We start from the raw sequence: 20,992 nt of genomic DNA, 5'->3' as shown, positions 1-20,992 counted from the left end.
ATCACGGGTCACGTGAGGGCACGTCCAGCCGAAAGATTCCAGCCAGCCACGGAGAACCTACTAGAAAGCGGCAGCTGCCTTTGCCGTAGTTATGCACCTCTAGTAATACTTATTGCATGGGTGGGTCCTGGAAGCTTCTCCAGTTTTCGCTGACTGTCCATCAGGTTCCGTTCCTTCGCCCAAGCTTTTTTTTTTCTAGTTTTTTTTACCTATTTTTTCCATCACGAAGCGCAACCTCAAATCCCAGACAAAAATTCTTCGGACCCTCTTTCTTCTCTTCTTCATTTCTCCCCTCCAAGGCGTCTATTATCTAGACCTGCTCTGTGTACTACTACTTTCTCCTCTGCGCATTTCTTCTGGTGTCTCTTGGCCGTCACTTTTGTTCCTTTTTGTACTAATACCCGTCGCTTTTTTTTTTTTTTCACTCACAATGCAGCGTGCTTTCTCTGCCCGTTCTCGCCAGACCGCTCTGGCCTCGGCCTCCAGACTCCGGGCCGCCCAGCAAACCCGCTTCATCCACAAGGTTAGTTCCGCCTCCTTCTCCATTCCTCGCTGCCCGACCGCTTTTCCGTTTGCAAGTTCTGACCCTCTCATTCTATATAGGAGCTCAAGTTCGGTGTCGAGGGCCGCGCTGCCCTTCTGGCCGGTGTTGAGACTCTGGCCAAGGCCGTTGCTACTACCCTCGGTCCCAAGGGCCGTAACGTCCTGATCGAGTCTAGCTTCGGCTCTCCCAAAATCACCAAGGGTATGTCCCTTTCCTTCTACTGTAGTCCGCTGCTCTGAGCTATTCACTAACGCTCTACAGATGGTGTGACTGTTGCCAAGTCCATCACTCTCAAGGACAAGTTTGAGAACCTCGGTGCCAAGCTCCTGCAGGACGTTGCTGGCAAGACCAATGAGACCGCCGGTGACGGTACTACCACTGCTACCGTTCTGGCCCGCGCCATCTTCTCCGAGACTGTCAAGAATGTCGCCGCAGGCTGCAACCCCATGGACCTGCGCCGTGGTATCCAGGCTGCCGTTGACGCTGTTGTCGAGTTCCTCCAGAAGAACAAGCGCGACATCACCACCTCAGAAGAGGTTGCTCAGGTCGCCACCATCTCTGCCAACGGCGATGTCCACGTCGGCAAGATGATTGCCAACGCTATGGAGAAGGTTGGCAAGGAGGGTGTCATCACCGTCAAGGAGGGCAAGACCCTGAACGATGAGCTCGAGGTCACCGAGGGTATGCGCTTCGACCGCGGCTTCGTGTCTCCCTACTTCATCACCGACGCCAAGTCGCAGAAGGTTGAGTTCGAGAAGCCTCTGATCCTGCTGTCCGAGAAGAAGATCTCTGCTGTCCAGGACATCATTCCCGCCCTGGAGGCTTCCACCCAGCAGCGCCGCCCGCTGGTCATTATTGCCGAGGACATTGATGGCGAGGCCCTGGCCGTCTGCATTCTGAACAAGCTGCGTGGTCAGCTCCAGGTTGCTGCCATCAAGGCCCCTGGCTTCGGTGACAACCGCAAGTCCATCCTGGGCGACCTGGGTGTCCTGACCAACTCGGTTGTCTTCTCCAACGAGCTGGACGTCAAGCTTGAGAAGCTGACCCCCGACATGCTGGGTTCCACTGGCTCCATCACTATCACCAAGGAGGACACCATTATTCTCAACGGCGACGGCTCGCGCGAGTCCATCACTCAGCGCTGTGAGCAGATCCGTGGTGTCATGGCTGACCCTACCACCTCGGAGTACGAAAAGGAGAAGCTCCAGGAGCGCCTGGCCAAGCTCTCCGGCGGTGTTGCTGTCATCAAGGTCGGTGGTTCTTCCGAGGTTGAGGTTGGCGAGAAGAAGGACCGCTTCGTTGATGCCCTCAACGCCACCCGCGCTGCTGTCGAGGAGGGCATTCTGCCCGGTGGTGGTACTGCCCTGATCAAGGCCTCCAGCCAAGCCCTGAACGACATCAAGACGGCCAACTTTGACCAGCAGCTGGGTGTGTCCATCATCAAGAGCGCCATCACCCGCCCCGCCAAGACCATTATCGAGAATGCTGGTCTGGAGGGCGCTGTCGTTGTCGGCAAGATCCAGGACGACTTTGGCAAGGAGTTCAACAAGGGCTTTGACTCGTCCAAGGGCGAGTACGTCGACATGATTGCTGCTGGTATCCTGGATCCCTTCAAGGTTGTCCGCACTGGACTGATTGACGCCTCGGGTGTTGCCTCGCTTCTGGGTACGACCGAGGTGGCCATCGTTGACGCCCCTGAGGAGAAGGGCCCCGCTGCTCCCATGGGTGGCATGGGTGGCATGGGTGGTATGGGCGGTATGGGCGGCATGATGTGAGAGGCCTAACCTAAGAGAAATTTCTTGTTTCCAGTTGCCACCTCTTGCATTGCGTGCTGGTCTTGTTTGCTTTATTCTTCCTTGCTCCGAGTTTTGCGATCGGTCTGCCTCTTGTGTTTTTCTTGCTGAAATCGTTCCATTTCTGTTATTGTTCTCTCTTAGGGAGCAGCCCGGCGGAGGGACTCTTCTTTGTAGTCCCTCTATATGGCTTGTATACTAACTACCATTACACTTACATCAACCCTCCCCCATTTCCCTTCTCCCTTCCCGCTCTAGGATGAAATATGCCTTATGTACCATAGACAAAGTGTAAAACACGAAAAAAATGAATAACGGATATTATACCAAAACGATGAGTCTAATTGACGTGACCTATGCCATGTGAGTGTGTCCTTTGGGCAGCGGATGAGGCCATTTTATAGTGGTGCAGTGTAGATAGACGTCATTACATGATGCCTAATCTTGAGGTATGAGGCCTCGCAAAAAAGCCAAAGGTATGGATGTAATTACATAGTTACATTGTTACATATCTTGCGAATAGGCGTACGTGTAGAGAATGTGGCCAGTGAGGCCCCAAGGCGTATGAAGTAGAAAGACCGGCAACCAAGGCCTCCGGCCCCTTGTAAGAGCTTGTGGGAAAGGTGTTCAGTTGGAGGAGGAGGTGTGGGGTGGGGGGCATGGGCCTAGGGTTAGGCTATCACGAGGGCGGGGGATGGGTTACGAGCGATGAAGCTTTGGCAACAGCCTTCGTTTGCAGGCAAGCGTTGGGTGGCCATTAGAAAATCAAAAATCACGCGAGCACGGAAGAGGCAGCGACAGAAATTCTTGGAACAATAGAGCTGCAATTACGTGAATGCACATTGTCTCTAGAAAGTAGCAAAAGCGCAAAGATGGAGCGACGATGGACTTGGGTTGTACTTGTGCATGACTTGTAACTCGCTGCAACTACCACACATACCTGGAGCAGTTGCCCGTACCGTCAAAGCCCAGCAGCCCACCCCGCTTCCCCTTCTCCTTGCCCTTCCTTCCTATTCCGCTCCTTCCTGCCTCTCTGTCTGGCCTGGCCTGGTCGTCCTGCCTTCCTGCCTTCCTCTTTTTTTCGTGCTCCTGCCCCTACCTGCGTGATTGCCTTTTTTGCAAGCCGAGCCTCTCTCTTGCGTGTATTTCTCATTGACTATTTTTTTTCCTTTGGCTTCTTTTTCTTCTTCATTTTCCCCCGTCTCCAGCAGCTTTTTTTCCTCTTTTCTTTCGCCGTAAAAAAATCACTTCAAAATGGTGAGTTTTATCGTCTTGTCCCCCTCTGCTCTGTGCTCTTTGGCCTTTGCTACTCCAATCCTTCCTCTGCCTCAGAGGGCCATCTCGACCGGACAGCTTCGGCGTGGTGATGCAAGCTCGCTGCCGCGTCACGCCGAGCTTTGGAGGACAAAGACATGCCGAATGCCGGATATTGTCAGGCCTGGAACTGCCATTGCCCGGGCTCCGGCTGCCGGCAAGCTGGTCTTGCTGGCTGTGCGGCTGATGAAGCTCGGGACCATCCGCCAATTCGCCCACATTGCCCCTCGCCAGTGCCACGATGCTGGTTCCTAAACAAACTCACCCGCTGCCACGGCCCGCGGCCAACAGCACAGGTCCATCTGCTAACGCGTTCTCTTCTTGGGGCATGTAGTCTCAGTCCGGGTACGTCTGCCTTGCTTAGGTCTCTTCTCGCTGTCAACTCTCGCCCCGCCCCCCTCGTGCTGCCATTGCTCTCTCGTGCTGGGCTAGTACCCAATTCCCCCGCCGCCTACCTCGCCGCTACGCTGCTCCGATCCGCCCGATCTATATCTGTGCTTGTGCCAGTAGTCGCTTCACTGCCTGCCATGCTATGTGTGCCATGCTTCTGTCTCCATTTGTGTGCTGGCTGCCTTGTCGGCGTCTCTGGTGGAATGCGCCAGCTTGCACTTTCAGGGTGTCCCACGAGCTCCTCCTTTTAGCTGACTGTGTGGCTTCTAAACTGGCCGCCTCATCTATCCGAAGCGTATGCTACCACTAATTTTGGTTTCTCGTGGTCTTGTTTGTCTGTCTGCTATCAAAAGCCTGCTCAAGTCTGCCAACCATGCGCCAACCCCTCACCTGCATCGAAAAGCGAACCCCTCACTCGCCCGCATACATACGCCGATGCTGTCGAGCCTCCCATCATGCACGCCCTCGCCACCGTCACATCGCCAGAACCGCGCCAATGTGCTGCCGTGCCTCGTGCTGGCAACTCTTGCTGCTGCTTTTCTTATCCTCCTTATACACCACAAAACACAGCATCCTGAGCTCGTATCAGCACCAACCAACACCCCGGCACGCCCCTAGAAGCTCGGCTCAACCCCAACCAGACCCAGGGCGCAGCAGCTTCGGGAGGGAGGGGTTAAAGCAGCACGCACACACGCAGGCCACTACTCTCCAACCCAGACAATCCATCCATCATCCATGCAGCCAACTACAGCACGCATCACAGTGAAGTGACAACAGCATCTGCAAACCAGGACTTAATGTGTCATGCAATGCGCGGCAAGGAGCTCTAGAACGAAACACACATCCAACATGCGTTGAATCAGCAGCACTGCTGTGCCGTCGTCTGATCCACACAAGACTGGCCTGGCTTAACATGCATGATATCCTTCCCCCTGACTCGGCCCCAAAACCCCCCGCTACACTACCTTCGTCGACCCTCTTGAATTCACATGCACAGACTTACTAACAGTGCTTCTCCTCCTGCAGTGCTACCGTTGCTCAGGATTGCATCTCAGCCTACAACGAGCTGAAGCTTCAGAAGAAGTACAAGTACATCATCTTCAAGCTGTCCGACGACAACAAGCAGATTGTTGTCGATGAGGCCTCGGAAGATGGCGACTGGGAGAGCTTCCGCAGCAAGCTGATGAACTCCACCACCAAGAGCAAAAGTGTAAGTGTCCACGTTTATCCTTTTATGCTCGTATCTCAGAAGCCTTCTAACCTTTGTCTTTCTCTTTGCAGGGTGCCGTTGGCAAGGGTCCCCGCTACGCCGTCTACGACTTCCAGTACACTCTGGCCTCTGGCGAGGGTGAGCGCAACAAGCTGACCTTCATTGCCTGGTCTCCTGATGATGCCGGTGTCATGGTAAGCAACTCGCTACTGGCTGCACATGTGTCAATTATGACTTTATACTGACATTGCTCCCTACACACAGGCTAAGATGGTGTATGCCTCCTCCAAGGAGGCCCTTAAGCGCTCGCTGACTGGTGTTGCCCTTGAGCTGCAGGCCAATGACTCTGATGACATTGAGTTCCACCAGATCATCAAGACGGTTAGCAAGGGTAAGGCCTAAGCAAACAGCGCTTCTCTTGTTTCTGTTTGCCTGTATTCTCCCAACCCAAGACACTACATACCTTCCAACTTAATCAAACATGCCATTATGTCACCTACAAACTCATGGACTGTGACATGCATGTCACTGGCGAACATGCATGCGCGTCTTATGGCGCCATCCTCATGTTTCTTCTGCTTTTCTTCGCTGCACCATCACCGGCGTCTCGTGTTGTGTTGGGCTCAAGGTGAACACTGCTACTGATAAACTGTCGTTTTTTGTCTCCCGTTGTCTCTGTGGTTCAAACGTGATGTCACTTTTGTTGGTCCATGTAGTCGCACCCGTTTCGTATGATCCTGTTGCGTGTACTTGTTGTCTTTTATCTTGTGGTGCGTTGTGCAATCTGACCCCATTATGCCTCTTCGCCCAGCCATGTATATATGATATCCTTCTGAAAAGCCTTGACATTGTGGCATAGATACATAGTAATTCCTTTCCATGTCTTTATCGCCCATCATGTTCACCGTTGCAACAGGATGTCATACCATCGTTAGCATAAGACTATCACGCATCTCTCTAGTTTCCGCCCACCACTTATCTACTGCTCCGCCGCATAGCTAGTTTTAAACGTGTCCAGAAGCTCCGCCGCTGCCTTTTTATTGCCCAGCTTCGACACCAAGAAGCCCTGCAGCTCCGTCCAAAACGCGTCGCCGCGGAGGAGCTCTGCGACCTGCGCATCCTGGCCCTTGGGTCCGGATGCCTGGGCGGCGGCGGCCACCGGCTCCTGCTTGGGCAGCGCCGCCGCGCCGCCGATAATCATGACGCCGAGCTCGACGCTATCCGCCGTGTCGCCCGCGAGGTCGCGCAGCGTCTTGCTGTCGCCCACCGGCTTCTTCTGGAACAGCAGCTTGACCTTGGGCGCAGCGGCGCCCGTGCGCTCGGCGACGATGCGCCGCAGGTCGGCCACGGCGACAGTCGGTGCCTGCGCTGAGAGCGTCAGTGCGAGCGGCGGGTTGCGCGCCGACGTGAGCGTCACGCTGATGCTGCGCTCGGCGCCGGGCGCCAGGACGGTGCGCCGCGACATGGGCGTGGGCATGGCGGGGAGTGTGTACTGTGGGTGCACGGTGCGGGGTTAGTCTCTGTGTATGTGAAGGGGCAGAGTCGTGGAGAGGGCACGTACGGCCGGCCGGCTGGGGAAGCGGCGCGGGTCTTCGACATGGTCGGCTGTGAGGGTCGGGGGCAGGCCGGCAAGCCGGTCGAGGAAGCTCTGGGCGAAGGAGATCTGGGTAGCCATGATGATAATTGAGGTGTTGCTGGGGAGCAAGAAGAGTAGTCAGAGGATGGTGCTGAGTTGATGTGGATGTGGTGCTGCAAAGCTACCCTTTGTGCTTGTGCTACTTGTGCTCCCCATGCTGAAGCTGTATAGCCCCGCCAGCATTAACCCCTTTATCAACCCTAGTTCGTATCACCATGTGACTTAAGATAATATCTTATCGCCCGATCCTTCAGAAAAAAAAAAAGTTTCGGCGGACCTAATTCTCGACTTGCGGCAGCTGTGAAGGTTTTTCCTAAGCCAGAACACATATGCCGAATACAATTCTGCGACTCTTTTGTATCGCACTCGCTGCTGGTGCCGTCACATAAAACCGAGGATTTGCGTTTATTTCTCTTGCTCAAGTCCTTGTTGATTGCGCCCGAACCCGTTTCCCAGCATCTTTTGCCCTCTTTTGTTTCTTCCTGTTCTCTTCCTCACATCACTTTTTTTTCACCATGGGTGTCGGTCGGCGTATGGGAAAGAAGCAGGGCATTCCTGAAGCCCTTTCCGAAGAGCACTTTGCCAAGCTCAAGCGCAAGGCCGGTCTGCCGGTCGACGATGTCAGCGACGAGCCCGACAAGAAGCGGAGACGAGGCGCCAAGCGCGCTGCCCTCGAGCGGGCGAAGCAGGAAAAGGCCGACAAGCAAGAGGAGCGAGTGTCGCGCACTGCCAAAAAGGCGGCCGAGGCCAAGTCCAAGAAGGCTGCTGCTGCCGCGCTGACTGCCGCCGCCTTCCCCACGCCCAAAAAGGCCTCGATGCCGGCCAAGGCCAAGAAGAGCAAGAAGGTTTCCCTTGTACCCTCGTCGGACGACGAAGACGAGCAGGATGAGGAGGACGATGACATGGCCGATGAGTTCCCCGACGCCGAGATCAACGAATCCGATGACAGCGAAGAAGAGCCGCTCAAGCTGCGCGACGACTTCCTCGGCTCCGACTTGGACAACGACGACGATGAGGATAACGAGGTGTACGACTCGGACGAGGACCAGACCCGCGGCGGCAAGATGGTCTTCTCCGAGGACGAGGATGAGTCCGACGGCGATGAGCGCCTGACTAGAGCCAACATTGCCGCCATGTCACGCAAGCTGGACGAGGACCGTGCCCGTGAAGAGGAGGAGGCCGATGCCGAGATGCGCGACATGCAGACCAACATTGACGGCGAAGACCGGCCCAAGATCCTCAATGGTGAGGGCGGCTCTGACGACGACGACCTCGACGGCGAGGACCCGCTGTACGCCAAGCCCAAGGCGCTGCTGGCGCCCGACCTGCAGCTGCTGCGCACGCGCATCACCGAGACGATCCGCGTGCTCGACTCGTTTGCGCAGCTGGCCGAGCGCGGCCGCTCGCGCTCCGAGTACACGGCGCAGCTGATCAAGGACATGTGCGCCTACTACGGCTACTCGCAGTTTCTGTGCGAGAAGCTATTTGCGCTGTTCCCGCCGCGCGAGGCCTTTGCCTTTTTCGAGGCCAACGAGAGCGCCCGCCCCGTCGTCATCCGCACAAACACGCTGCGCACCCACCGCCGCGACCTGGCCCAGGCCCTCATCAACCGCGGCGTCACGCTTGAGCCCGTCGGCAAGTGGAGCAAGGTCGGCCTGCAGATCTTTGAGAGCAATGTGCCGCTGGGTGCGACGCCCGAGTACCTCGCCGGCCACTACATTCTGCAGGCGGCGTCGTCGTTTCTGCCGTGTGTGGCGCTGGACCCGCAGGAGAACGAGCGCGTGCTGGACATGGCTGCTGCGCCCGGCGGAAAGACGTCGTACCTGGCTGCGCTGATGAAGAACACGGGCTTTGTGCTCGCCAATGATCCGAACAAGGCGCGTGCCAAGGCGCTGATTGGTAACGTGCATCGTCTGGGCTGCCGCAACGTCGTGGTGTGCAACTACGATGCCCGGGCCTTTCCCAAGCCGATTGGCGGCTTCGACCGCGTGCTGCTGGACGCGCCGTGCTCGGGCACGGGCGTTATTTCCAAGGACCCTTCGGTCAAGACCAATAAGACGGAGCGCGACTTCCAGACGCTGCCGCACACGCAGAAGCAGCTGCTGCTCGCCGCCATCGACTCGGTCAACCACGCCAGCAAGACGGGCGGCTACGTTGTCTACTCAACCTGCTCCGTCACGGTCGAGGAGAACGAGCAGGTCGTCCAGTACGCCCTCAGCCGCCGGCCCAACGTGCGCCTCGTCGACTCGGGCCTGACCTTTGGCAAGGAGGGCTTCACCTCCATCGGCGGCAAGACCTTTGACCCGTCGCTCAAGCTGACCCGTCGCTACTACCCGCACACCTACAACGTTGACGGCTTCTACGTCGCAAAGTTCCAAAAGTTTGCCGCGACGCCCGCCAAGGCCATGCGCGCCGATGCCGATGCTGCTGCTGCTGCTGCCGCCAACGACGACGACGACGAGGCCAACAAGGCGCCGATTGTCGACGACGAGGGCCTGGGCGCCCAGATCGACAAGGCCAACGAGGAAGAGGAGGCGCAGAACGGCTTCGAAGGCTTTGACGACGAGGAGGACAACAAGCTGATCGAGAAGGCAAGACGCAACGCTATGCGTCGTCGTGGCTTCGACCCTCGCGCCTCGGTAGCCAAGAAGACGGTGGTGGGCAAGAAGGAGGACAAGGCCGAGGGCAAGCAGGAGGAGGCGCCCGAGAAGAAGACAAAGGAGGAGAAGCCCAAGAAGAAGACTGAGAAGGAGGAAAAGACGCCAGCGCAAGAGGAGACTCCCGCCGTCGTCTCCAAAGCGGCCGACAAGAAGGACAAAAAGACCAAAAAGACTAAGAAAACGTCCAAATAGACAGCGCGTACTCTCTTTTTTTTTTCCCTTCTTTCGTTTTGTTTTTTTTTCCTTTTTTTTATTATTAACTTGTACGTACTCAGATCATCCAAGCGTTGGTAATTAGGTTGGAAGCGGTTCCGGGAAGACGAAAAGAAAAAGTATATCAAACCATTTTGTTGTTTTTATTACCAAGATTACTGTGCCATCATCATGACAAACGACAAGCCGTGACTTTTTCTCAACTAGTGGATAATGTGCACATAATATACAAGGAGCATGATCAGAAGGAAAAAAAAAAAGAAACATCTGTAACAAAGCTAAGCAACCAGGCCAAAGGAGAATCGTCATTGCATCATCAATCATAACAACAAAGAAAAAGAAGAACAAAGAAAAAGAAAGACAGTTGAGACAAAGGGATATCAAGCACAGTCCCCCAAAAATCTAGCACCCGGCTTCCGTATAGAAGAGAAAAAAACAAATGGAAATACATGCGTGAAAAGAATGCCTTGCCTTGGAGTAGCCGTGAGGCTTCGGTGTCTGAAGGAAAAAAAGAGAAAGTAGCCCACAGGCTATGTCGGTAGGGGAGGATACGCAGAGACAGCTCGGCCCTTTGTATCACACATGATAAAACGGCCTGGTTTTCTGCTGTGTTACTTTGGCTCCTCCCCAGGCCGTGGCGTCCGGAAAGACCATCAGGCTCTCTTAGTGGTAATCACCAACCACCAGATCTCGTAATGTCCAACGCCAGCTCTCATTGTCTCGGCGCCCGCTTGAAGCTGCAAGCCAGCGCTCACACTTTTTGCGCCAGCGCTCTTCTTCTTCGCGCTGGCGGCGCACAAACTCGGGGCCGACATCAAACTCTTCGCCAACCATCCACTCATCCTTAGCATCGTTCGTGCGGCTGCCGCCTGGTGTCAGTTCGCCAGCGTCGGGTGAACTGTCCATCAAGTCGGGAATATCTTTAAAGGGGTCTTCGTCGCTATCTTGATCTCCATCAATGCTATCAAGAGCGTCGCTCTGTGAGCCTGCTGCGCTGTAGAGGTTTGAGTTTGACGGACGGCTTTTGAGGCCACGCTGGTTCTGGCGGTGGCTGATCTTAAGCCAGCACATATTCTGAGGATCAAATACCATGCCTCCAACCACCTGGATGCCCTTGGTGGCACTGATGTTTGTGATGAGTGCAGGGCGGGGAGTATTAGTCTCCTTGTCGCGTGCCACTGTCTGGGGAATCGTAATGGCCAAAGGCGACGATACCGCAAGGGGTGGTTCAAAGGCAGCAAGGGCACTGTCGTTGCCCTCCCAGCGGTAGGTATCAGGGTTGTAGCACATGCCGTCTTGACCTATAGGAAAATGATGTTAACGATAAACAATCATGAATTGCGACAATTCAGGGACCATGATGCGACTTACTCTTTGGTTCTTTGGCGTTACCCATGTTTGTTATGAGGTGCGGTTTTTGCTGTGTCTTTTTAGACGTCTTTCGAGATCGCACAGGGCTAGGTAAGCCCGGGCTAAGGTTGCTCCGATTGGAAAGTTGGGCAACTCGTGGCGTAGGGTACTGCACAGCAGGCGCACCATGTGAAGGTGCTCTTTGGGCAAGAGAAGCTTCACGAGCAATGCGACTAGACGCTGTGTCGCGGGCAAATCGCGGAGTGTAACTTCCTGATGTTGAGGATGTTGGAGTGAAGGGTAGTGGAGATGGCGTTGAAGTGCGCTGCTCAGGTTGTATGTTTCCATAGAGTTTGCCTCGTAAGGCAGCCTTGGGCCCAGTAGTAACAGGCGCCTTGACAAACTTGGCCTCTGCAGTAGCAGAAGTTGGGAGGTCATCAAAAGCATCAAGCTCGTGACCGTCGCCGAAATGGCGGGTTTTGGGTTTGTTAAACTGTCGCCAATTAGAATCAATAGTCGCCTTTTCATGGGCACGGTAGCGTCGCGGACTAGGCGAGCGCATACCAGTGCGAGAAACATTGCGGGATGTTGGATAGCTGTCCAAATAAACCTCGCTTGTGTGCCTACGAACGACACGAGGCCCTTTGGGAGCAGAATTTTGGGAATTTGATTGAGACGATGCGCCGGGAGGAATAAATGGAGATGGTTTACGGGAGCCGGTTGAGGCTGAAAACTCTGAGATGGCTGGTGTTTTCGGCCTGATGAACGATGATGGTCTGCTTGAGTTTGGAGTGACCAAATCAGAGCGAGATGCGGGCCTGTTCAGGCTGTTGTTCAAAGACGCCAGTTTACCGGATTGTGCGCCTCGCATCACTGGTAAGGAACGCTTCAGACGCAGCAGCTGTGCATTGGTGGTGTGAGCCTCGCGTAGATTCGAGTTTGAATTCTTGGACGTAAGCTCCCGGCGTCTAGAGGTGTTGGAAGAAAGAGAGGAAGTGGAAGACATGGGAGTTGTAGGTGTTGCCAGACTAGAAACCGAAGATTGCGCAGAATGGCCAAGTCTGCTAGTAGGCCGACGGCTGGTCCGTTGATGAATAGGGCCACCACTCTCGGAAACGGGTTCAAGTGACATTTGAGAGCTACTGTGTCCATGACTTAGGCGCGGGAGACGCGATTGTGATGGCTGATGGGTGGTGTTCTTGTTGTTGGAAAAGGTAATTGAGGCGGTGGTTTTGATCCGCGGAGGAATGTTGTCACGCGATGTCTTGCGCTTAAGATTTTTGTTGGCAGTAATTTTGCGAGCATCAAGAGGCCCATCCCCGAATTCAATACCGTCCAGGATGTCTTCATGATCGGTGGATGGCGTCTGCACAGATGCCCAAGGAGAAGAGAGTGGTTCGTTAGACTTTGGGTCAGGCGAGTTGCTCTTTCGGCGATCGCCCAAACCCTTGAGACGGTCATCTAGGTTGAGCAGGCCTGGCGGCAAGACCAAGCCGTCAAAGGTATCGTCTTCACTCTCGACAGTCATAGAGCTAGCGACGCTGGGACTGAGAGCAGAGATTGATGAGCTGCGCGCAGAGCGCTGTTCTCGCTTGGTGCCACCGTAGCGTGTGCCAAGGCTTCCACTGCCATCACCCCAATCCAAGTCGTCACCCTGAGACAGGACTGGGCCGGGAATGTCGCGGCCCTTCCTGAGGCTCAGTTTGCAGTCTGTGGGCAGTTCTAGATCAGCCTCGAAGTCGTCGTCGGCAGGAACCGGTGCAGCAACGGGAGCGGGGGCCAGAGATGGGATGTTGTGAAGAGAAGTGGCAGGCGTAATAAGAGAAAGCGGCTTCCGCTGCTGGCGTTTGGTGACCTTTATAGTGTCACCAGCAAAAAAGCTGTCGTCGTCATCGTCACGGAACTGGTCCAAGTTGATGGATTTGGGGCTTGAGCTTCGTATGGGACTCCGACTTGGGCTTGTGCTATTGCCGAGTGGCATCTTTAGCGATGTGGGATTGGCATCAGAGGTCATAGAGTTTAGTGAAGAGCCACTGACTTGACGGAGCGTCTCGGGGAATTGGGAGCTGTCCTGTTTCTTGAGCGTCAGAGCCTGCCCCGGCCCAGGGAACTCAAGGTCAACCTCCCAGCCGTCTTGGGAAACCTTTTTGCCCTTGCGGCCACCAAGTCTGTTGATGGAGCCGCCCATCAGGGCGGACGGGGGTATGTTTTGGGGCAGAGGGATGCCCAGGTTAGCGGCGGCCTTGATGGCATCCAGGGTGGATCTCTCATCTTCAGGGAGAAGCACATGTCTCTCCTCGCCATTGAGCGACTCTCGCTCCGAGCGAAAGGAGAAGTGGGAGGAGTGTGAGTCTCTACGATGCGATGTCGAGCCGGGAGAATGCGGCATTGCAGGGCCGGCAGACTGGCGGCCGCTGTGGGCAGTGTTGAAGCTGATGTCGTCGTCGAGCAGAAAGTCGTCGTCGTCCCAGTTTTCGAGGTCGGCGGCTGCGACCACGGGCTTGCGCAGCTTCAGGCGCAAGGCTTCCATGGTGGGCGACAGAAATTTGGGTGTGTGTGGTGATGTTGTTGTTTGCGGCAGAAGAAGTCGGCCTGGTGGTGTATCTTTTAGATACTGGAAAATCGTCGTCCGCGTTGTCAAAACTGGAAGCACATGACGGAGGCCATGCGGGTTCTCTCGGAGCAATAACCAGAACGTGCTTGGTGGAAGCTACAGTCGAGAGAAGCTAAATCGACGATGTCTGTCTTGAGCTGGAAAAATGGTGTTTTGATTCTGAGAGTGATGGGCAGACAAACGAGGGGCGGATTTCAAGCTGACGGACGCTGTAAACGAGACAGTGAAGTAGAGTTCGAATGGAAGAAATACCAAGAAGTGAAAAGGAAGAAAAAAAATGTAAAAGAGCGACGGTATGTTGACGAGAAAAAAGAATGTGAACAAAGAAAAAAAGGCAATACAAGATTCTTTAGCGCTGTTCAAAGAGAAGGGAAAAATGAAGTTGAACATGCGCAAAAAAAAAACAAAGAAAGGCCATTCATTCGTGATCTTCTTGGCCGTTTGCAACAGGGAATCAGAATTGGGCAGGTAGGGGGTTCGGGGAAGGAGAAGCAAACAAAATCACCAGCAATAACCAAAGAGAAAAATACGGATGGTACAAAAATAGGTGGGCGCAGAGTCAAATCAAATACACAGACCGGGCAATTGTGGATTTCTGTTTTGTGCAAACAGAAAAAAAGGTGATGGCTGAACCACGAACCACGACAGTGCACAAAGAATGCAAGTGGCTGGTTGTGCACAGCGACCAGAGGCACAAACTCTGCACAAGCTCAAAGCCGGCGACTTGTGCCACCGTAGCGAGAGCATTTATGCACGCGTGGGGCTGGCAGACTGCATTTTGTGCATCCTTGTATATCCGTGTGTTCTCTCGCTCTAGTTGTTTTCACAACTGTCAAACTGCGCTTGTGCATTCTCTCATTCTTTTCATAACTAGTTAGTCCTGGCTTTTCCAGGGCCCCCAGATGATGCTCTATAAATCAGAGGCCAGGCGACACTGGCCTGGATCGTCATCAGTCCTATTTTCCAAAGAAAGCCAGATCACCTCTTGGACAATGAGGATCTCCTGTTGCAGTCTTTCTGGCCTTTTTTCTCTCTTCGATCCACGTGAAATCAGCCTGCGAAACAAAGATCTCGCGCTTGTCAGGTCGTCAACTTATTATTTGTTTACTTTCAGGACCCTCTGTTGACGATGCGGTGGCGAAGTCTCAACGGCAACGCAGACTGGGGCACACTGTGCACATTGTATTTCCGCCGCTCTCCAGGCTTGGAACACAGCCTGGAGTCCCCTACTCCAGCGGCAAACTGCACAGTGTGCGCCGCTGTCGACGCTGTGGCCTTCTCTGGGAACAGACGTTCATGATTAAATTGATCCCATGGCACAGCACAAGTCCCGAGGACGAGAACAACGTCATCCCAGATGAAGGGGCCGCTGTTGATGCATCGTCTCCCCCTGGTGGCGATGAAACAGCGGCCACTGCGGGCCAGACCTCCTTTGTTTACTGTGTCTCTTTGCAAAGATCAGGCTTGTTTTCCCGTTCTTTAGGTCATCTCGGTTATCAAAATACCTGCATGAATGTATCGCTATTCAAGTCCATCAATATGTATCCTCTTTAGCCAATTTTGAAAGTAGTGGGGGCTCATTTAAAAGGGTTAGGGGTATTTTGACAGCCTATGTGGCGTCGCTAGCCAGCTGATTGTGGCGTCATGTGGCGCCACTGGGAGCTTGGAGCTTGGGCTGGGTTGGTGCCTGCCGTTGCGGCAACTACAAGCCCATCCTTCGAAGTCTTGACTTCAACCTCGATCCTCAGTCTCAAATCAAACTTTCACAAGCTTTTTTCAGCCGAGGAAGAGCTTGCCACATTTGTGCTTGCTCGAAATGCCTGCTCCGGAATACGTTCTCCGGTTTGCCACAACGGACAATGACGCCTCCTCATTTGTGCTTGTTCACGCCATCCAGGTCGGCGATGCTCCGCTGGACTTCAAGCTCGTGGGAACCGAGGGTGCAGCGCCATATGTAACAACGAGTACGGCATCTGAGTTGTGTTTGGGTCTCTGGGAACCGTTGCCTTGAAGCTAACCTGCTTCTTAGTCCAGAGTGCCCACATCTCCGGCTTCAAGTCTAAGAAGACCGCCGTTCCTGATGTCGAGTGGGAGGCTATCTTAAAGGGCGTGCTGACACAAGAGCCGCTTAAGGATATTCAAGTCTTGGCCGAAGTCTACTCAGAAGCCTCTATTAATTTGGCCATCCGCCGCAATGTGCAGGGCTACTCAGTGAGTCTGCCCCTCCTGTATATGTCTGTCCGTCTTGGTGGACACCTGGCTAACCACTTCACAGACAAGACTCGGCACTATCGTTCTCACCCATGACCCCAACGAAGAGATTGAACTGATGGAGTGGTGCAGCACCGCAGCCCAGACGTCTGCTTCCCACAAGAATGCCCTTGATACTAATGTGCTGCAAGTATCACAGTTGCAAAAGACAATCGAGGATCTCAAGGCCCAGATGGCAGAGCTAATCGATGCAAAAGCGCACGATGAATCTGTCATGCTGCAAAAGTTCTGCAATTTACTAAATGAAAAGAAACTCAAGATCCGCCAGCAACAGACGGTGATTGCTGAATCTGGTGCTGCAATGGCTACTATGCTTGCCAAGGCATCCGACAAATCCGACACAAAGTCTGATGCAAGTGCAGATACTGACCAAGAAGCTCCCAGACAGCAGACTCGTAGCACACGGGGCAGGGGGGGAAGAGGAGCTCGTGTTGCTCAGCCGTCTCGACCACAGAAGCGAAAGGCCTCGATGACCCGGAGGGCCCAAGCAGCCTCAGAAACTGAGAGTGACAGTGGCTTTGAACGGATGCAAGTGGACGACAATCAAACTCCAAAGTCAGAGCCAGACAGCAGGCCTCAAAGTGAGGATGAGGCGCTCTCCGACAAAGCACAAACAACAGACAGTGAAGAGACTCGACAAGACGAAGCAGACAGTGGCACTGCGGATGAAGAAGACAGCAACTACGAAGTCCCTCCAAAACGTACAAGTACAAGACGTGCAGATGATGGAGCCAACACAAAGAAAGCCAAAGCACTTGAAGATGATGAGACGGCATCCTTTGACGTATCTGTTAACAAAGACGATAACGAGGCTTCTGTGCCGCCGCCACCGCGTGTGCTGCCATTTTCGTCACGCAGCAAGAAACCTCCGACAATAGCTGCCGATGACGAGACTACAGGTGACGAGGACGAACTGTAGGAAATACAACAATGTATTGGCTATATCCTACTACAATATTGGAATGGTTATCTGTCGCAGCATACATAATTACGTACTAGACTTGCGCGGGCTGGATTTACCGGCGGTCATCATCAGCAAACTTCTCTCTCCACCACACCCGGTAATGCTTGCTGTTGCCAGCTGCGTTGATTTCCTCAATCTCGTCGGGTGTGAGCTTGAACTTGGGCAGCTTCTCCAGGAAGCCTTTGAGTCTTTCCTCGTTCCCCGAGGTAGTGATGGGCAGCACGCCCTGGTCTAGGACCCAGCGCAATCCGACATCGGAGTCTGTCACGCCGTACTTTGCAGCCAACCGCTGCCAAATTGGCTTGACAGGGCTGCCGCCAGGGATGTTCTGCGTAATAGGCGTCAGCGGGCTGTACGCCTCAGTCAGAATGCCGTGCTTGCGGTGAAAGTCGAGCAAGCCGCCGTGCTGCAGGTGCGGATGGAACTCGATCTGATTGACAGCCGGCGGGATGCGTGCAGTGGCAAGGACAGTCTCCAGGTGCAACTGGAGGTAGTTGGAGACGCCAATGGAGCGGGCTAGGCCGGCATCATGTAGAGCTTCCAGCTCAGCCCAGCGTGCCTGCAGCTTTGCGGGGTCGTCGTTGGCGAAGAAGGGCTGGTGGATCAGGTACAGATCGACATAGTCCAGGCCGAGCTTCTCTAGGGATTTGCGCAAGAACGGCTCAGCTGCCGCCGGATCCTGAGCGAGTAGCTTGGTGGTGACGAAGAGCTGGGAGCGGGGCACACCCGAGTCCTTGATAGCTTTACCGAGCTCCCTCTCGTTGCCATAGACTAGAGAGATGTTAGTGGGAAGAAATTTGGTTCATGGGGTAGTTATAAGTCTTACTCTCGGCGCCATCTAGGTGCAGAATGCCGGTCCTGATGGCTGTCACGGTGTACTTGACGGTAGTCTCATCAAGATCGCCCGGCTGAGACTTGAAGCGAGCTGTGCCGAGACCATATCCGAGCTAGAAGCCATTAGTACGTGTTCAATGGACGATGGATAGAAGGAGGCACTTACAGCGGGTATGGAGACACTGTTGTTTAGGGTAAATGATGCAGCAGACATTGTGTAGAAAGGCAAGATCGAGTTGGAGAGCCGGGTTGCAAAAAGAGAGGTTGAAGCAGTAGAAAGTACAAGTATGCCGAAGGAAAGATGGTAGAGTCTAAAAAATTGGGAGAGACACGGGACGAGGTGCCCTCTTTATAGAGGCAATAATGTAAGTTTACGGCATCTGACTTCTAAATCACACCAGAGTGTCGTCATGAACTTTCTACAAATACAACCTGGCAGCCTGGAGAAGAACTCCGCTATTCAGCAAAGCTAGCCGAAGCTTAAAGCCTCTTATGCACCGCATCGCTTACAAATGCGACGCGTTCACAAATGCTGCCGCATGCCAAGTCCGTCAGGGCCGGGCGTTGTGGGCCGTCGGACCGGCTTAGTCAGCCTGCGGGTCGCCACCATGGCAGCAACGAATCCCGCGGTGGCAGCTTTCTACCACTTTCCGCTCCCGATATACATCGGGCGGGATTATTCATGCCTCTATCATGCACATATGCATGACAGCCCTGCCTTGCTCCCATGTCCCTACAGACTTTGCTTCGTCACAGGCTGTCGGTTCCCCGTCTTGCTCCGCTCCTAACCCTAACCCCGCTGCGTGCCATGACAACGTCATCATTGCCGACCAGCCCGCCGCGTCTCTCGATCACGGAGCTGCCGAAGTCGTGGACCTTTACGTCCAAGTTGCCTGCCGACCCCAAGTTCTCAACGCCACAGACTTCGCACGAGACACCACGGCACCACATAACACCGCGACCGGTTCATGGTGCTCTGTTCAGTTATGTGCGCCCCGAGCCCGCCGAAAGCCCCGAGCTGCTTGCCGTAAGCCCTGCTGCGTTGCGCACGCTGCACATCGACCCCGGAAGCGTCTCATCGCCTGACTTCCTCAACACCGTCAGTGGCAACCTTCTGCACGGATGGACAGACGCATCACCCACCGCGCCCGACGGCCCGACATCAACACAGTACCCATGGGCCCAATGCTACGGCGGCTTCCAGTTTGGTTCCTGGGCCGGCCAGCTCGGCGACGGGCGGGCGATTTCGCTCTTTGAGACCACGAGCCCCGCCACAGGCGAGCGTCACGAGCTCCAGCTCAAAGGAGCCGGGCTGACGCCGTACTCGCGCTTTGCCGACGGCAAGGCCGTGCTACGCTCCAGCATCCGCGAGTTCCTGGCCAGCGAGGCGCTGCACGCGTTGGGAATCAGCACCACGCGTGCGCTGACGCTTACTCGCCTGCCACACGCGACCGCCGCGCGCGAGATGGTCGAGCCGTGCGCCATCGTGCTGCGTTTCGCCCCGAGCTGGGTGCGCCTCGGCACCTTTGATTTGCCGCGCGTGCGCCGCGACTACGCCACGCTGCGCCGACTGGCCGAGTACGTGGCCGAGGAAGTGTATGGCGGATGGGGCGCGCTACCCGGGCGACTCAGCGAGGCGGCAGAACCGAGCGCGGAGCCACTCGAGGAGCCGCATGTGGGCGTGCCGGCTGACGCGGCTGAGGGTGACGAGCCTCTGACCCAAGAGAACCGGTTTACGCGTCTGTACCGCGCGATTGTGCGGCGCAATGCGGCAGGCTGTGCGTCGTGGATGGTGTATGGGTTCATGAACGGCGTGCTCAACACAGACAATACGTCGGTGCTGGGCCTGAGCATGGACTACGGCCCGTTTGCCTTCATGGACACCTTTGACCCGCTGTACACGCCGAACCACGACGATGTCACACTGCGCTACAGCTACCGCAACCAGCCGACCATCATCTGGTGGAACCTTGTGCGCCTGGGCGAGGACCTGGCCCACTTGCTTGGCGCGGGCGCCGAGGTCGACGGCCAGCTAGATGTGCGCTCTCACGACGACATGATTGTGCACCAGGAAGCCTTGGTCCCGCGTGCCGAAGCGCTGATTGGCCAAGCTGGCAAGGAATACAAGGCCGTGTTCACCGCCGAGTACCGCCGGCTGATGCTACGGCGCCTAGGCCTGCGTGACTCGTACGCTGACGCCGACATCGCCAGTTTCCTACCCGACCTGCTCGACGCGTTAGCCGCGTGCCGCCTGGACTTCCACCGCTTCTTCCGCACGCTAAGCTGCACGCCCCGTGCTGCCCTAGGCGGCGAGGGCGCTGCGAATGACAACGCTGTGCCTGTAGCTCCAGAGACGGCGTCGCGGGTGTTTGGTGTCGCGGCCGATGTTTCGCCAGATGCACGCGCGCAGCTTGCCAAGTGGCTGACGCAGTGGCGCTCGCGGGCGGCAGTTGAGTGGCCGACGGAGGTAGATGACGCCGAGAGGCAGACGGCCATGAAGAAGGTAAACCCCAAGTTTGTCTTGCGCAGCTGGGTCCTTGCCGAGATCATTGAGCGCGTGCAAAAGAACAACGACACAGATGTGCTGCGTCGTGCGCTGCACATGGCCTTGAACCCGTTTGCGGATGAATGGACGGGTAGAACCTTTGACGGCGAGCTTTACCACGGAGATGAGGCAGAGGAGAAGCGGTGGACGGATTCTGTACCGGAAACAAAGGCTAGTATGCAGTGTAGTTGCAGCTCATGAATCCATCTACATAATATAGCTACAGTAAAGCAAGGCACCATTGTCGTCCGGCCCACACACGCTACGTCGGTGATATCACTGACACACATGACACATTTGTCATTCACACGGCAGCTTTGCTATTGCGAGTTTGTATGTTTCTGTTGCTGGTAAGTGGAGCTGTAGTCTGTCATGGCTCTAGCTGTTTAATGATCTGTTTGTCTGCAGTAACAACACCGCCTCCTTTGGCGTCTTGGACCGGTCAACACAGACCTCCCGTCATTGTGCCTGGTCTCTCTCCGCCAAGGCCCACTGGCAATTGTTCTGCTACCTGTTTCGTTATAGGCACCAACTGCGGTCCCGGGAGCAAAAGAATACAAAACAACAACATGAAGAGATGCAGAGCGGCCATGTGTTAACATCGGCCTGCCCAGTCGCCCTTCCTGATGTTGGCGTACAAGAAAAGAAAAGGAA

The 20,992-nt window shown here is 55.1% G+C and overlaps 9 protein-coding genes across 9 annotated transcripts; 6 read left to right on the top strand and 3 right to left on the bottom strand.

The window, feature by feature from the left end:
* Positions 1-430: 430 nt before the first annotated feature.
* On the top strand, positions 431-2,319 carry BROUX77_002291 (uncharacterized protein; the record flags this gene model as incomplete). Its single annotated transcript, XM_073746815.1, has 3 exons — positions 431-523; positions 604-745; positions 806-2,319. 3 exons carry the CDS (start codon positions 431-433, stop codon positions 2,317-2,319), a joined length of 1,749 nt encoding a protein of 582 aa, XP_073607373.1.
* A 1,272-nt stretch (positions 2,320-3,591) lies between these two features.
* On the top strand, positions 3,592-3,906 carry BROUX77_002290 (uncharacterized protein; the record flags this gene model as incomplete). The annotated part of the gene is made up of 2 exons (XM_073746814.1): positions 3,592-3,594; positions 3,670-3,906. The coding sequence occupies 2 exons, from the start codon at positions 3,592-3,594 to the stop codon at positions 3,904-3,906; spliced, it is 240 nt and encodes a 79-aa protein (XP_073607372.1).
* A 570-nt stretch (positions 3,907-4,476) lies between these two features.
* BROUX77_002289 (uncharacterized protein) lies at positions 4,477-5,653 on the top strand (the record flags this gene model as incomplete). The annotated part of the gene is made up of 4 exons (XM_073746813.1): positions 4,477-4,547; positions 5,068-5,251; positions 5,323-5,445; positions 5,516-5,653. 4 exons carry the CDS (start codon positions 4,477-4,479, stop codon positions 5,651-5,653), a joined length of 516 nt encoding a protein of 171 aa, XP_073607371.1.
* A 577-nt stretch (positions 5,654-6,230) lies between these two features.
* Positions 6,231-6,926, bottom strand: BROUX77_002288 (uncharacterized protein; the record flags this gene model as incomplete). Its single annotated transcript, XM_073746812.1, has 2 exons — positions 6,231-6,743; positions 6,813-6,926. The coding sequence occupies 2 exons, from the start codon at positions 6,924-6,926 to the stop codon at positions 6,231-6,233; spliced, it is 627 nt and encodes a 208-aa protein (XP_073607370.1).
* A 476-nt stretch (positions 6,927-7,402) lies between these two features.
* Positions 7,403-9,739, top strand: BROUX77_002287 (uncharacterized protein; the record flags this gene model as incomplete). Its single annotated transcript, XM_073746810.1, has 1 exon — positions 7,403-9,739. The coding sequence occupies one exon, from the start codon at positions 7,403-7,405 to the stop codon at positions 9,737-9,739; it is 2,337 nt and encodes a 778-aa protein (XP_073607369.1).
* A 684-nt stretch (positions 9,740-10,423) lies between these two features.
* BROUX77_002286 (uncharacterized protein) lies at positions 10,424-13,640 on the bottom strand (the record flags this gene model as incomplete). Its single annotated transcript, XM_073746809.1, has 2 exons — positions 10,424-11,061; positions 11,132-13,640. The coding sequence occupies 2 exons, from the start codon at positions 13,638-13,640 to the stop codon at positions 10,424-10,426; spliced, it is 3,147 nt and encodes a 1,048-aa protein (XP_073607368.1).
* Positions 13,641-15,540: 1,900 nt separating this feature from the next.
* Positions 15,541-16,914, top strand: BROUX77_002285 (uncharacterized protein; the record flags this gene model as incomplete). The annotated part of the gene is made up of 3 exons (XM_073746808.1): positions 15,541-15,688; positions 15,754-15,935; positions 16,000-16,914. 3 exons carry the CDS (start codon positions 15,541-15,543, stop codon positions 16,912-16,914), a joined length of 1,245 nt encoding a protein of 414 aa, XP_073607367.1.
* Positions 16,915-17,011: 97 nt separating this feature from the next.
* BROUX77_002284 (uncharacterized protein) lies at positions 17,012-18,007 on the bottom strand (the record flags this gene model as incomplete). Its single annotated transcript, XM_073746807.1, has 3 exons — positions 17,012-17,730; positions 17,786-17,906; positions 17,960-18,007. 3 exons carry the CDS (start codon positions 18,005-18,007, stop codon positions 17,012-17,014), a joined length of 888 nt encoding a protein of 295 aa, XP_073607366.1.
* Positions 18,008-18,601: 594 nt separating this feature from the next.
* BROUX77_002283 (uncharacterized protein) lies at positions 18,602-20,539 on the top strand (the record flags this gene model as incomplete). Its single annotated transcript, XM_073746806.1, has 1 exon — positions 18,602-20,539. One exon carries the CDS (start codon positions 18,602-18,604, stop codon positions 20,537-20,539), a length of 1,938 nt encoding a protein of 645 aa, XP_073607365.1.
* Between the last annotated feature and the right edge of the window lie 453 nt (positions 20,540-20,992).

This window comes from Berkeleyomyces rouxiae, assembly GCF_048999995.1.
Source record: "Berkeleyomyces rouxiae strain 22BRR77 chromosome Unknown BrBRR77_ptg000002l, whole genome shotgun sequence".
Lineage (NCBI taxonomy): Eukaryota > Fungi > Ascomycota > Sordariomycetes > Microascales > Ceratocystidaceae > Berkeleyomyces > Berkeleyomyces rouxiae.
This window is presented reverse-complemented; position numbering and strand designations above follow the sequence as displayed.